Raw genomic sequence first — 14,830 nt, 5'->3', positions numbered from 1 at the left:
TGAACGGATCTATCTGAACCAATATATATATCAGAACGGATGTATCTGAACCGATGTGTATATCTAAACCGATCTATTTTACCAATATATATATTTAAACAAATGTACAGTACATCAACCAATATATATATCTCAACTAATGTATATATTTGAACGGATGTATTCAAACCAATGTATATATCTGAACGGATGTATCTCAACCAATGTATATATATCAGAATGGATCTATGCAAACCAATTTATATATATCTCAACCAATGTATCTAAACCAATGTATATATCTGACCGGATGTATTCAAACCGATGTATATATCTCAACCAATATATCCCAACCAATGTATATATCTGAACCGAAATATATATCTGAACGGATGTATTAAAATCAATATATATATTCAAACCAATGTATCTGAACCAATATATATATCTGAACCAATATATATATTTACGAACCAATCTTTTTTTCCTGAACGGCCCCTCTTATATTAGATAAATAGATATATATAGATATAGATATATGTATAATGTGTGTGTGTACGTATGTATATATGTATATATATATAAATATATTATAACAGTGACAAAACAATTACATTGACAATCATGTTACGTTATTTTCAAAATGTTTCCTTTTCTTTTTTATTACTCCTTTAACACACTACTTCTCCGCTGCGAAGCGCGGGTATTTTGCTAGTGAATTTATAAAGTTATAAAGAGACAAATATGGCTTGTATGCATATTTTTTTTTTTTTTTTACAGAGAAAGTTTTTAATATATAAGCAACAACAAATACACATAATATATCATTGAAATAAATTTGCAGAATTTCTAGATAGGAAGACCTGAAGCAGAAACACGCAATACATTTCTGATGTAAAGAGAATGGCCAATGAGTATGAAATAAAATTCCTTTATTTTACTGTCACATTACACACAACATTGTGTTAATCATTCAAAAACACTATTTTGAAGAGGTTTTAGTCATTAAACCTTTCTTTGTATTTTTTTCTGGTTTTAATATAATTACTACACATTTGGGAGCAAAAATACAGAAAAGTAAGGCAAAGCTTGAGGCTAAAATTGCAAATAACTCTACTGCTACAGTATACTTTCCAGGTGAGCTGATATAAGCAGGAATGAAGGTGATCCACACAGCACAGAATATGAGCATGCTGAAAGTGATGAATTTAGCTTCATTGAAATTATCTGGTAAATTACGAGCCAGAAAAGCCAAAACAAAACATATGACTGAAAGAAAGCCAATGTATCCTAAAACCAAATAAAATGCTATTTGTGAGCCTACATTACATTCCAAAATAATTTTGTCCTTGTAATATTTCATGTTTCTGTTTGGAAATGGGGGGGTTATAGTTAACCAAATTGCACATATCAACACTTGCACAAGTGTGAACATGCAAACACTTAACCTCTGCTGGGTTGGCCCAAACCATTTCATAATATTACTACCTGGTAGGTTTGCCTTAAATGCCATTAACACTACAACAGTTTTTCCCAAAACGCATGAGATGCACAAGACAAATGAAATTCCAAATGCAGTGTGGCGCAACATGCATGACCAAATGGACGGCTCTCCAATAAAAGTAAGAGAACAAAGGAAGCAAAGAGTTAAAGAGAACAACAGCAGGAAGCTCAGTTCAGAATTATTGGCTCTGACAATGGGGGTGTCTTTGTAATGGTAGAAGACTCCTGCTACAATAATGGAGATGCCAGTTCCTACCAGCGCCAATGTCAATAAAAGCACACCCATGAGTTCACCATATGATAAATACTCAGTTTCTTTTAGGATACATGCATCTCTTCTTTCATTTGAGTGATATTCCACTGGGCACCTTAAACAATCAAGGGAATCTGAAAAGCAAAATAAGATTCATTGCATTTTAGTCTTTCTCCACAGTTTTATGATACCTTAGCTACCTTAACTGATTCACTAAAACTGTTTCAATAATATTAAATACAGTTACTTTTGATAAAATGTTATTTAACTTATATTTTATTTTGTATTTATACATTTTTAATGTACGATCCAAAGAAAAAAGAGTTATAAAAAATATTTTGTTGCTATTCTCTTTTAAAGTCGACAGTACACTATAAAATTTTATATATTAATTGTCGACATGGAAAACAAGGAAATATTTCCAGAAATGCATAATAATAATAAATATGAAAAACAATATACCATTTAGACAAAGTTCATTTTCTAGGAGCATTGTTACAGATCATTTCATAATATTAAGACTGTACTGTTTTAATAGTATTATGATTTTACAGCAGGAATTAATTTTCACATTTATTTTTTGTAGCTGCTAATATACGGTACATGTTGTAGGCCAACTGGAATCTTAATCTCATTATAATTAGCTCAGGCATTTTACAATAAGCCAGGTAACCTGGAAAGGAAATTAAAATGTTCAGGCTTTAACTCACTGTAATGCAGCTACACCATATTATAAGTAATTTAAAAAGTACACTATTTATATGTATGTATATTGTAGGAGGACAATGGGCATCCCAGCCCGGGAGGAGCATGGGTTATTACCTGAACAGGAGGCCTGAGAGAAACAATGGATGGATTGGCTGGCTGGGTGGAAAGATAACTCTGTGCCCAGCCGGTATAAATTAATGGATGGACCAGTGGAAGCTGTAACTTGGGAGTGGTTCCATCCCCCATGTGCTAGGTTGCAGTGCTCCACCTCCACCAGTCGGGACCCTGCAAGGTTGCTATGGAAATGGAGTCCAAAAGTGCACCCAGTAGGGGTCCCTTGGGAGCGGTAGACGGGAGGACCACCCTACTTTTTCTATGGCCCAGAAGTGCTTCCTGCAGAACGGCATTCCGACGCTATACATGGATGAGTCAGAGGCAGGAGGCAAATCTCAGTGGAGGAGGAGAAGAAGGAAGAATTGTTGGTTTATTGTGCCTTATTGTTATTATTGTGGCTTATTATTGGAGAAGTGATTGTGGAACGTGCTATGGTAGAATTAAAATCCTTTATTTGATTTGTATAGTGCGTCTGTGGTTTGGGTCTGTGCATGTGTGAGAGTATGTGTGTTCTCCTGGGGAGAACATTTCTATAGGGAGAACATATTTAGTATATCAAACAACAAAACAAAGCCTGGTGCCTCACTAGGTCATTCTACACAGGTAATTGCCTCTGTTAGTCTGGTGGTCTCAGGGTTTTCTTCCTTTTTCTTAACTCCAAAGTATTGAAATGAACTTCACTCTGCAACTCACCACCTACTCTCACTTGATCTCAGGATGTACTGTGTTTATGCCATTATAGGCGGTGCCTCCTGACTCTAGACGCCATTTGTGTCTGGCACTGATCAGAGGTTCCACCCTTTCTGCTGTTACTTTAGTCTACTTCTTAGAACTACAAGATCTGACAGCATCTTCAACTTCTGCACCTCTGAGCACTAAGTTTTCCATAAACAGCCAGACCCCCAAAGTAGGTTTTAAATTGTTATATCTTTCTTTTTTTTGGTGGAGTGTGTGACGATGCGGGTTCTGCTCGATGCTCCCATCTTACTTCTGGGAGCTCTCAAACCTGACACCGTCGGTAATGTCACCAATGAGCTAGGCAGTGAAAACATCAACCATGAAGCAAGGGGATGGTGCAAAAAATACTTAAAAAATACTTAAAATAAAAAAAAAAAGTGTTTAAAAAAAGTGCTTTTATTAAAAACAGCAACAAACCAAAAACAGTGTCTAAATAGTGCAGTGCTTCAAATAAGTCATTAAATAAATAAACAATCCATAAAAACAAGTGAACTGTGGAGGTTAAAAACACAATAGAAAAAAATCCTTTAAAAACCAAGGATAAAATAACAATGGCTGGAAGCAGTCTTTTCTTAAAATTCTGATGCTTTCTTCTCCCGTACTGGCGGCTCCCCTGCTTCTACCCTAATGGGCTCTGCAACAGGTTAGTCGCCCTACCATCAAAATGCAGCTCCTTCTATTCTGGTCCAGTAGCCCTCCGATTCCAGGCTACGTCGGGCTCCAGCTGTACCGAGACTTGGGTTTCTTGTCCAGCAGCCAGGGCGATCACACACCCAAAGCCTCCTTGACTCCGTTTCCTTCAACGGCCAGTCGACCCTTCTGCCGGTCACTCCAGGTTCACAAAATTGCTCAGCTGGAGTGACTGCTTCGATCTGCCCTCTCCGAGAGTTGGCAAAACACTCCTCTGGAGCTCTCCTACCAGCTGCCTTCCACCTTAATAGAGTCTGTTCTTGCTCACCCTCTCACTCTCCCACACCGGCTTTCTCCTTACTGCCGCCTATTTCTCCATTAACCTCCGTTCCCATTCTTTTTTTCTCTCCTCTCTTTTTCTCACCTCCCTTTTCTCTCTTTTTTTTCCCATCTGCCTCGTGCTTCTATTAAATATTATGGGGACGTGGATCAGGTGTGGCAGTTCCCGGCAACAATTATGGATGCGGACGACTCCTCACCTGTGCACTTAAGTGAGGACCGTCCGCATCACGAATCACCCGGGAACCGCTTCAGGCCACGCTACCATGCCCACTCTCTAAGCTGCAAGTGCGGCGATTATTTATTTAAAAAGTGGCCTTTTATTTGAGCTGTGGACTTGCTATACCACAGGTTGGCAGTTGTCACAGATATTAGTATTGTTCCCTATCAACTTAAAGGATTTAGGCAGTCTTGCTGTCCAAAGTGAGGACAGACAGAAGTAGAGTGAGACACCTATAGCTTGTAATAAAGATATTTAAAGAGTATTTCCACAACTGAAAAGAAAAGATGGTGAGAGACGCAGAGAGTCTCCATCCTTGGTGAGAGACGAAGTTTCAGTAGTATAGCCTTCAGGTATAGCCTATAGGTGTGTAAATGAAGAGTAAAGAGCAGGTAAAACTGTTTAAGAGGACAGAGAGAACAAAAGCCTACATCTTATGTTTTGCCTGCCCTCTAGAGTTCAGAGAAAGTATTACAGGCTTTTTTCATGGAGTCATGCTTACTGTCCCTCTATTTCCACTCTCAATGCTCCTAGAGGGTTTATTTTCTAAGAGCCCTCTGTATTGATATGGTGACCGCTAATGACCTCTATCTACACTGACATTTCTGCTTTTAACATTGTAGATTATACAGTATAAAATATTCTACAGGGTAAAACCTTTCAAAACCTAAGGTAATATAGAAACTAAAAGTCTAGTGTTATAGATGACCTACTGTATACGAATGAAGAGGTAATTGCCCGTACTTGAATACTATTCTTGACAAATCCCAATGTATAGACTTCAGGGACAGACCTAAAGTGAAATTACCTCAAAAAGTGTGCATATGCCAGAGAGTGTAGTGAAGAAAAGCTTAAAAGAGTTAAAAAGCCAGTTTAGCTTCTCCAAAATATGTTTTGGCCTTACTGTCTAATAACCATTTATGTTTAGGAAACACCTTAGAATAATTTGACTAGAGTTGTGTGTTTACCCAAAGGAATTGTAAGTAGTTGCAATTTTGCTGTACAAATGAATGTGTTAAGAAAGATTAAAGTCCAATAAAACTTGATGTATAGCTTAAAGAAAATGCTTACATTGCAGATATGAGCTAATAGGAATTTGAATTATAGTTTATCATTAATTTAGTTAACTTCTTTGATTCATGATAATAAAATAACACACCTGTCATGTTGCTGATTTCTCCCTCGGTACACGGGATGCAGTCAAAGCAACAAATGGGTTTTCCTTTTCTAATTGCCTTTCGATTTCCTGGCTGGCAGCTTGCACTGCACACTGATATTGGAACCTGAAGTAAAAAAAATGAGCTCCATTAAGGTAATAAAGTGGAATGGGCAGTGAATTATACACTTCATTCAGATCTATAACTGATTCTGTTTCTTTTCCTGGCTGCCTCAAATTGTTTTTATGTCTATTGCTGTCAGCTGCAAAATGATAATTGCTCATTTTCCTTGCCTGTACTGCACATTTCTGTATTGATGTATACATTGTTTATGCACAGTTTCTCAACTCAGTTATTACAATTTTTAGCTAAATAAAGCTGATACTCTGCATTATTCCAGAAGGGAGTTTTATGTAATACATTAAAACTTGGACTGAAGTAGGATTGGATGTATATATATCTGTGTGTCTGTCTGTGTGTCCATGTGGTTGCTATGTCTCTGTCATTCCAAAAGATGGTGCATCACAAACATTTTTTTATACTGCATTGCATTTTTCATTCCAGCAGATGGCACATCACAGACATTAACACTTCTTTTATGAAATCCACACCAAATGGCATATAATAGAGATACTCATTGCATGGTTGCATGTAAATGTTAACGCTGAGCCCATCTTAGTCAGGTCGCAATGCTACTGTGTGTGTGTGTATATATGTATATGTAATTATTTATACATTATTTTTATCTTTTTTTCTTACATTATTTAATTACAGTTATACTCTATTCATTATGCCCCTAGCATATTTACATGAAAAAAGGTCAGTTTGTGTCTGCATTTTTGTTATTTTTCACTGGATCACCGCTGAAGACCCACTTTTTCAATTTTTAACATTTCTAATCTAGATCTTTTCTGGTTATTTCAACATATACTGTCTCTGAAACACATATATTGAATATTCTGTTTTCTTTATACTTCAGATTACTATTTTTTATTGTTTATTTATTGTTAATATATAGTGAATTACCATATTCCCAATTTGAACTATCTATTCCTAATAATTTAATGATTTTTTTTTGTATTTCTTGCTGTAAGAATACATGTACCCTCCTAATTGTACAGTGTATTTTTGTGACCCGAGGTTGAGCTGCACCCTATTCTGCTTCCTTGTGTCTTATGCGGTTGTGATAACCACCTGGATCCAGTGGTTTTGTAAAAGAAAGGAGATTTGGACACAAAGTAGATTAATGCATCTGTGCACAAGTCCTGAAAGAGTCTACAAAATGCTCTGTATATATATAATACATGTTTTTACAGTTTAAAAATGAATAAATTAATTTATCTTATGCTTACTTTTTCCTGCTTCTCCGCCCAAACAATCCCAATCTTGTTCATAATGAACTGCTCTCCCTCAGGTAAGGAGGCATCATAGTGGCCAACAGTGACAAATTTTATGACAGCATCTTTATTGATTTGCCAGTTTATTAACTCATATCTAGCAACTGGATCACCATATTTATCAAAGTAGACATTTTCTTCATTCTTAGATGTGAAATTTACAGATTTAATATAATCTAGTACCTAGGAGAATAAAGTTAGATCAAAAACATATTCAATTTATTTTTAATAGTAATATTTAAAGTAATAAATATTTACAGTACCTGATATGGATCAGCCTTTATCTTATTTTTGCACGTTTTATTGGTGAATTGCCCAGCACTTTCGGTACATGAAAACAGACTGTGAAGAGCGTATGCAATAGCGTACATTGCCTTATATGCATTGTTGGTAATTCTTAATTCAGTCACATCAGTGTATTGGTTATTCACATTGCTTAAACTTTCAGATCCATTACATAAATTACTGATTGAAGTTCCATTCTGTGTTTTTAGTGTACAGGAAAATGTATGTTCCCAGAATTCATTAAAGCCCATATTTCCTGGAGTGTCTGATGTTTTGACTTTCAGCAAATAATCCTTTAAACCTTTTATCTCTGCATTATTGATTGCAAATCCAATTGCTCCACCAAAAATGCTAAAACTTTGAAGTGTGGCGAGATTTTCAGTGGAAATCCAAGCCTCACTGCCAACCCACTGAAATCCTGTGACATTATTAAGTAACAGCTCTTTTAAGAGAAACTCAATATCTATAAATGATGTGAAAGCTACAATAACTTTAGAAGAGGATGATTTTATTACCTCAACAGTTTTCAGAAATTTTTCTCTTGGATAGGTTCTGTAAATAGCTTCTGAATATTCAACACAGATACCTGTCTGTTGGGCTGCTTGCAAGAAAGTAGCCATTCCTGTGTTGCCATAATCATTGTCACTTCTTATTGTTCCTACCCAAGTCCATCCAAAATGCTTGACAAGCTGTGCCAAGGCTGAACTTTGATAATAATCACTGGGTATGGTCCTGAAAAATGTTGGAAACTGGTTTCTGTTGCTCAGACAGGCACATGTGGCAAAATAGCTTATCTGAGTAAAACAAGAACATTGACAGTCAGCATCCACATCTCAGTCTCACCTGCATATTACATATATATTCATTATTATTATTGTTCACATTTTCTTTACTATTTATATGGCACATTACTATAGTGAAAACCAAGCAAGAAAAGATTTCAAATGAGGTTGTTTGGGCATCTGTTAAGTGACAGGTGTATGCAGAAAAGTTTTGTGCACCTTTGGCCCAGAAATGCTTAGGGCCGTAGCAGGAGTACAGGACTACTATGATTAGGTCCAAAACCAGTCAGGATTTTATGAATTTTAAATTTCTACAACAAGATATAGGCATAGAGAATGTGTAGCTCACAGGTTATATCCACTCAGATTTTGGGAACAAGAAGCAGGTAGTGTGGCATAACTATTAAGGTTTTTTACTTCAAGCCTTGAGGATAGATAGATAGATAGATAGATAGATAGATAGATAGATAGATAGATAGATAGATAGATAGATAGATAGATAGATAGATAGATAGATAGATAGATAGATAGATAGATAGAGATTCTGTGCTTTAAATCATATATATTGGCATTATTATTATTCTCTATTCACACGCAATGATTCTGTGATTAAAACTTCAGTGCCTTAGCTAGCTACTAGTCCACCACTGCTTACATGGATTACATATGCTAGTAATCATTACTTGACAATAACAGAGCCATTAAGTTTGTCATTTTTTACACAATAAAAATGGGTAAAAAATATAACATTTCTTACTATAGGTATTTGGAATGGTCTTACAGTTCTTGCAACTGCTATACTTGGTGATGAGCCAGATGGTCCTATAATTGCAATAATAGGAGCTTTTGTGCATATGGCTTCAGAGTGATCTTCTTTTTCCTGGTTACTAATCAGAGCCATTGCTGCATTCGCTGCTAATGGAATTGAACTGCAGTCATCATATATTTTGTAACCCAAAATGATTCCAGGTAATATTTCTGTGCTGTTGTTAATCTCTTCCAAGGCATATATTGCAGCTACAGCAGCCTGATATTCTCTAAAATTTATACTTAAGAAAAGATAAAAATGAAGTTACAACTGAATAAATTTACTCAGAATAACATGCCACATATTACTTAGAAGAGTATATTTTAATCATTTGAGGTTAAGGAATTTAGTTTACCTTTCACAATTTTAAAGTAAATCATTTTTTATAATAGATTTCAGGTTTTGATTACTTACTCTTTACACTTAAGAGCTCCGGGTATTGCTGAGAATGATGGCTTAGAATTTAAAACATTGTCATGGAATGAAAAGATTCCTCCAATGATTATATCTCCATCTTTGGAAAGCAGCGGCAGTTGTGGTGTTCCCCACAAACTGCAAAGAGGATTTTCTGCCCTAACAAGTAGAGCTAATAATATTACTGCAAGCATTTGTTTTTCAGTAAATACAATTTAACTTTCTTGAAGATTTTGTGTTTATATACTGTAGTATTCAGCATATTAACAGCCTATTTTCTCATTAAATAACTTGAAAAAGTCAGTCATGTGTTAAGCCTCAAAGGAGTTACATATGAATTTTCCCAAGGTGTACTGCAAATTATAAAAACAATGGTAATAATAATATGTATTTTACCATTATACTACAGACCATACTGAGTAACATTAATCTAATCAGAAAATAAAATTAGAAACTAGCATGCAAGATCTACTATAGATGTGTACTTTGATAATAAATGATTAATTAATCTATGAGAGATGCGCTATTATGCTAAGTGCTATATGTCTAGTCAAGTAAAGGCAACAGGCTTTATTGTCATAATATTCATGCACAGTATTGCATCATACAATGGCATAAAATACTGTTCCCCAGGACAAAAGTGCAAGATAGGTAAAGAACTATACTATACGATAGATAGATAGATAGATAGATAGATAGATAGATAGATAGATAGATAATAGGTAAGTGAATAGACAGTAATAATACAATAGTTTTAAATAAATAAATACATAAATGAAAACAACTAGTGTTAAAAAACAACAGTAGTAACAGGAGTAAAAAATGTACTGCTTATAAATAAGCTACTAAGAGTAGATCTGAGCGCAGAGGGCAGCACAGAGGTCAGCGTCCGGACAACCCAGGGGTGAAACAGAACTGGTTCTGATGCTGCAGTACCTTCTGCCAGATGGGAGTGTGACAAACAGATTGTAGGAAGGGCTGGGAGCTGTCCTTTACAATGCTACAGGATTTTGCAGATGTGCCGCATTATAAAGATGTTATTAATGGGGGGCAAGTAGGTCCCAATGATATTTTTCCGCTATGTGCAATATATGCTGTGGGACCTTACTGTCAGAGACACTGCAGTTTCCAAACCAGACATTGATGCAGCTGCTCAAAACACTTTTGGATGGTGCCCTTGTAGGATATGATGAGAATGGGCGGAGGTAGAATATCATCAAACTGTCAGTAACCAGTAATCAAAACAGTGCTATTACATCTGGGCAAAATTAGGTTTGAGACAGATAATAGGATATTATTGATAATATATATGTGCTTGTGTGTATTTTTTAAAATAAGATCTCAAAATCTGTTTAGCCATTACTGAAACTCTGACTGGGTTCCAGGACTCAGTGGTTAATGTTGCTGCCTTACAACCCAAGACACCATTTGCATAATACCTAATTTTTTGTATTGGTTTTCTTCAGGTAGTCCAGTTTCTTCCCATGTTCTTATGTTGATTTATAATGTATGAAACTAAAATAGCACAAATAAGCACGGGTATGTGTATACAGTAAGTGTGCCCTGCAATGATCTAGTTCCTATTTTGCACTGAACACATCTGAACTAATATAATTCTTTCAGCATTTTAAATGTGTATGACATTTATTAATTCTAATCTTAAGACAAGGGCAAATAACTACAAAATACTAAAATATGAAATAGAGCATTGTCTCTGTATAAGAAGTGAATCAACAGTTGTTCTTGACTCTTACCTCAGTGAAATGCGCTTTAGAAAGAATATTGTGTAATGAATTCAATAAGGTTGAATTGTTGGAGTGAGACTGAAAACTGCCAGTGAATCCAAATTTTAACATACATGTAATGTGTAAATATATATGATTGTTAATGTAGAAAATAATCTGCAGTGGATGTTTTGGATAAAATGATGTGGAGTAGCTTTGAGCTTGGTGTTATTTTGATTTATGAGACACCATTCTGTCAAAATGTCTTTATACAAGAATTTTAATATCTATATTTATGCTTCATCTTTACTCAAACAAACTGTCTATGCAGATTTTACTTTTCAGATCTAAAGACGAATGTGTCACTACTTATAGATGTATTCATTCAACAGATATGCAGGTACTAACATGTCTGTTTGTCTTGTTTAAGTCACCTTCTACATAATGTAAAATGACTTGATTGAAATGTGTGCACTTTTCAAAGGACAAAAAGTAACTTGGGATAAATGTGCTCTATATTTCAGCATTATATGTACTGTATGTTTTCTGTTAACAGTCCATAAATCTACATTATTATTATTTCTCATCTTAAGAACAATTTATACTCATTGGCCTGTTAATTAGGCACACGTGAACATTAATGCAAATGGCCTGGTCTTCAAAACACCCAGTATACGCAATATATCGTAGCATGCAGAGATATCCATGTGGTTCAGCTATTGCTCAGTCAAGCATAACAATGAAAAGGATGTGTGATTTAAATGATCTTGACAGTTTGTGTTGGTACCAGACATGTTATTGTTCCAGTGCCTCGGAAGCAGCTGCCTTCCTATGATTTTCACACACTATAGACTCTAGAATATACAGAACGCTGTGCAAAAATAAATGAATACATATGACGATTATTATCTCCGTGAAAGAGGTCACTGGAGAGTAACCAGATTTGTTCAAGCTAACAGGCAGGTCCCAAATTCTCAAATAACAGTTTTTTATCTAAGGGAGGTGTACACATGGGTGTCTATAGAAGCAGATTGGCAAAAGCGAAAAAGATCAGGCCAGGCTCCAATTCTATGAACTAAGTATAGAAAGATCAGGGTGCAATGGGGTACATGATTGTCAAACCATTATTATAAAACGGTTATATAACCTTACAGATCTCAATTTCTGCTGTAACATGCAGATGGTAAAGTCAGAATACTGTTCCTTGTTTTGTTTCAATGTTGTAAACTTGTGGTGGTTGTGTAATTTTTTGGGGAATGTTTTGACACATGTTAAGCAGCGTGCGACATACACCTTTGTAACTGGGGGTCCCACTGAACACTGAAAATTTACGCTGATACTATAGAATATACAATAAATTAGACATTCATACAGTAGAGTCTCGCTTATCCGATATAAATGGGACGGCCGAACGCCGGATAAGAGAAAATGTTGGATAATGGGAGGTGTTAAGAAAAAACCTATTAAACTATGTTATAATTTTACACATTACGAACCTAATAATCATGTTTTACAACAAAACAACAGAATAAATTAACTGAAAAAATAAACTTACAGTTACATAATTGTCTGACGTTAAATACAGTATGTACTGTACTTAAAAAGTTCAGTCCTGTGATGATTTAAAGACATTTTTGATCGTAGTCTGCTTTCCTGACGAGTGCAGTTTCTTCACTGTGAAGTCTCGTATACTTTGCAGCATCATTATGTAGATTCCTGTAGCTTCTTCTTGTTGCTCAATCTAATTAATTGCAGTTTCTAGCCTTAACTCTGTCACTAATATAGTCAACATCTGTACGAGCGTATACTGTTTACTATAGCATTGTGACTGCATATGTGTGTTTGTGCTGTGATGTGCGATTCCCCGTCTTGCACCCGAAAACTCAAAGCTGAGTCTCAGTACTTTTAGCAACACCAGCTTTATTAAGCTTGAAACAGCAACAGCGAGGTTATTTAATGTAGCGGGATCTTTCATTCTCCTATACACAGACACAGCAGTCAGGCAGGGTCGGGGAGAAAGTAATACTGAGCCCAGCGCATTTATAATGTCCCTTGTTCCTTGTATCACCCATCAATGGCAGGCACTTATAGCATGTCCGCGATATTTTCGGATTGGCTTTTACATTGAACTGCTACAGTGCTGGGAGACTGCGATTGCTTTGGGACGCTCTTCCGCGTGTTGTCCCATTGGGTGGAATCTCACAAGATTTTAGAAGTTCACTCACACCAGCCATGATTCTTTTCAAAGGTCAAGTGCAGGTTCATTTGCTTTATGTATTTTTACTTTATATTTTGTATTAATCATTTTTATATGAATAGTTTTGGGTTGTGGAACAAATCCTCTGAGTTTCCATTATTTCTTAAAAATTCGCATTGATATACTGTACGAGTGCGTTGGACTGCAAGCACATTTCCAGAACGAATTACGCTAGCAAACCGAGGTTCCACTGTAATTAGCTGCGGCAGAGTCAGGAGCAAAAAAAAAAATAAGACTACGCTCACGCTCGCAACTTGCAGTTCTTGTTGCCGATTGATGCATATTTTTTTTTTTGCTGTGGGACGTCGGATAATACAGAACGTTGGATAAGCGAAGGTAGGATAAGCGAGACTCTACTTTATACACTTTTACTATATTACTTACTCCTGCATGGTGTTCTGATTTATTAATTTCCTAAAAATGTCTCTAATGATTAGTGATGAGCAAACAACCCAGCATCCGCTTTGCTGCGAGTTCAGTAAAATCTAGGAAATGTTTAAGAAATTCATCAAACTCAATAAAGTTCACTGACGTCCAGAGAGAAGGAGGAACTGAACTAGTTTTGAGTGGAGTATAATGGTGTAGTGGTCTTTAGTGTTTCACAGAAAGCTAATGAAGCATTTGGCAACCATGATGGTCTGAATATGTGGCCACAAATGTGATCTAAGTTGTGAGGCAGCAGTGCTAACCACTGTGTCTCCATGCCTTAAGCATCCACAATGCAGGCAGAAAGAGAAAAACAAAGTACAACAAATGGTCACAAGCACAGAGTTCCAGTCTTACAGCACAGATTGACCATGTCATGGAGCAGAGCATGGAACTGGCTTATGTAAAGGCAAGGCTCTGGGTGCAGCTGTTCTTTGTTTCTGATTTTTTTGTGTAGACACTTTTTTCTTCCATCACGAAGTTACAAACACCTTGCAAATAGCAAGAAATCTTCTGTTATTATTACTTATTTCACAGTGTGATAAGTGGAGTCTGTGGTTTAAATAAATATTTGGAGTCCTAGAGAATGCAGGTTTGAGGTGGGTGCAGGTGCACCTGGGAACATGCACGCACTGTTCTGAAGTTCATTGGGGTGCCTGGCTGATCATACAATCATGTGTAAATATGAGTAAATTGGTCAAGCGCATCATTCACACCTTAGAGTAATTAACTGCAAACAATCGGTGCATAAAAGAGAGCCTGTATGAAAACAAAATCAGTGGGGGTCTGCTGGAGCCAATCCCAGCCAACACAGAGCGCAAGGCAGGAAACAAACCCCAGGCAGGGCGCCAGCCCACTGCAGGGCACACACACACACACCCATACACCAAGCACACACTAGGGACAATTTAGGATCACCAATGCACCTAACCTGCATGTCTTTGGACTGTGGGAAGAAACCAGAGCACCCAGAGGAAATACACGCAGACATGGGGAGAACATGCAAACTCCACGCAGAGAGGACCTGGGAAGCAGTGCTACCCACTGCCCCACCGTGCCACCCAAGGTATAACATGTTTTTAGAAATGTTTTCATT

At 36.4% G+C, this 14,830-nt stretch overlaps 1 protein-coding gene across 1 annotated transcript; it reads right to left on the bottom strand.

Moving 5' to 3' along the window:
• Nucleotides 1-961: 961 nt before the first annotated feature.
• On the bottom strand, nt 962-9,521 carry LOC120531489 (extracellular calcium-sensing receptor-like). Its single transcript, XM_039756982.1, has 6 exons — nt 9,328-9,521; nt 8,863-9,154; nt 7,302-8,117; nt 6,994-7,221; nt 5,644-5,767; nt 962-1,869 (listed from the first exon to the last, which is right to left on the bottom strand). The coding sequence occupies exons 1-6, from the start codon at nt 9,519-9,521 to the stop codon at nt 962-964; spliced, it is 2,562 nt and encodes an 853-aa protein (XP_039612916.1).
• Between the last annotated feature and the right edge of the window lie 5,309 nt (nt 9,522-14,830).

This window comes from Polypterus senegalus, chromosome 1, assembly GCF_016835505.1.
Source record: "Polypterus senegalus isolate Bchr_013 chromosome 1, ASM1683550v1, whole genome shotgun sequence".
NCBI classification, from domain to species: Eukaryota; Metazoa; Chordata; class Cladistia; order Polypteriformes; family Polypteridae; genus Polypterus; species Polypterus senegalus.
Note: the sequence above shows the minus strand (reverse complement) of the source record. Positions and strands in the feature narration are given on the sequence as shown.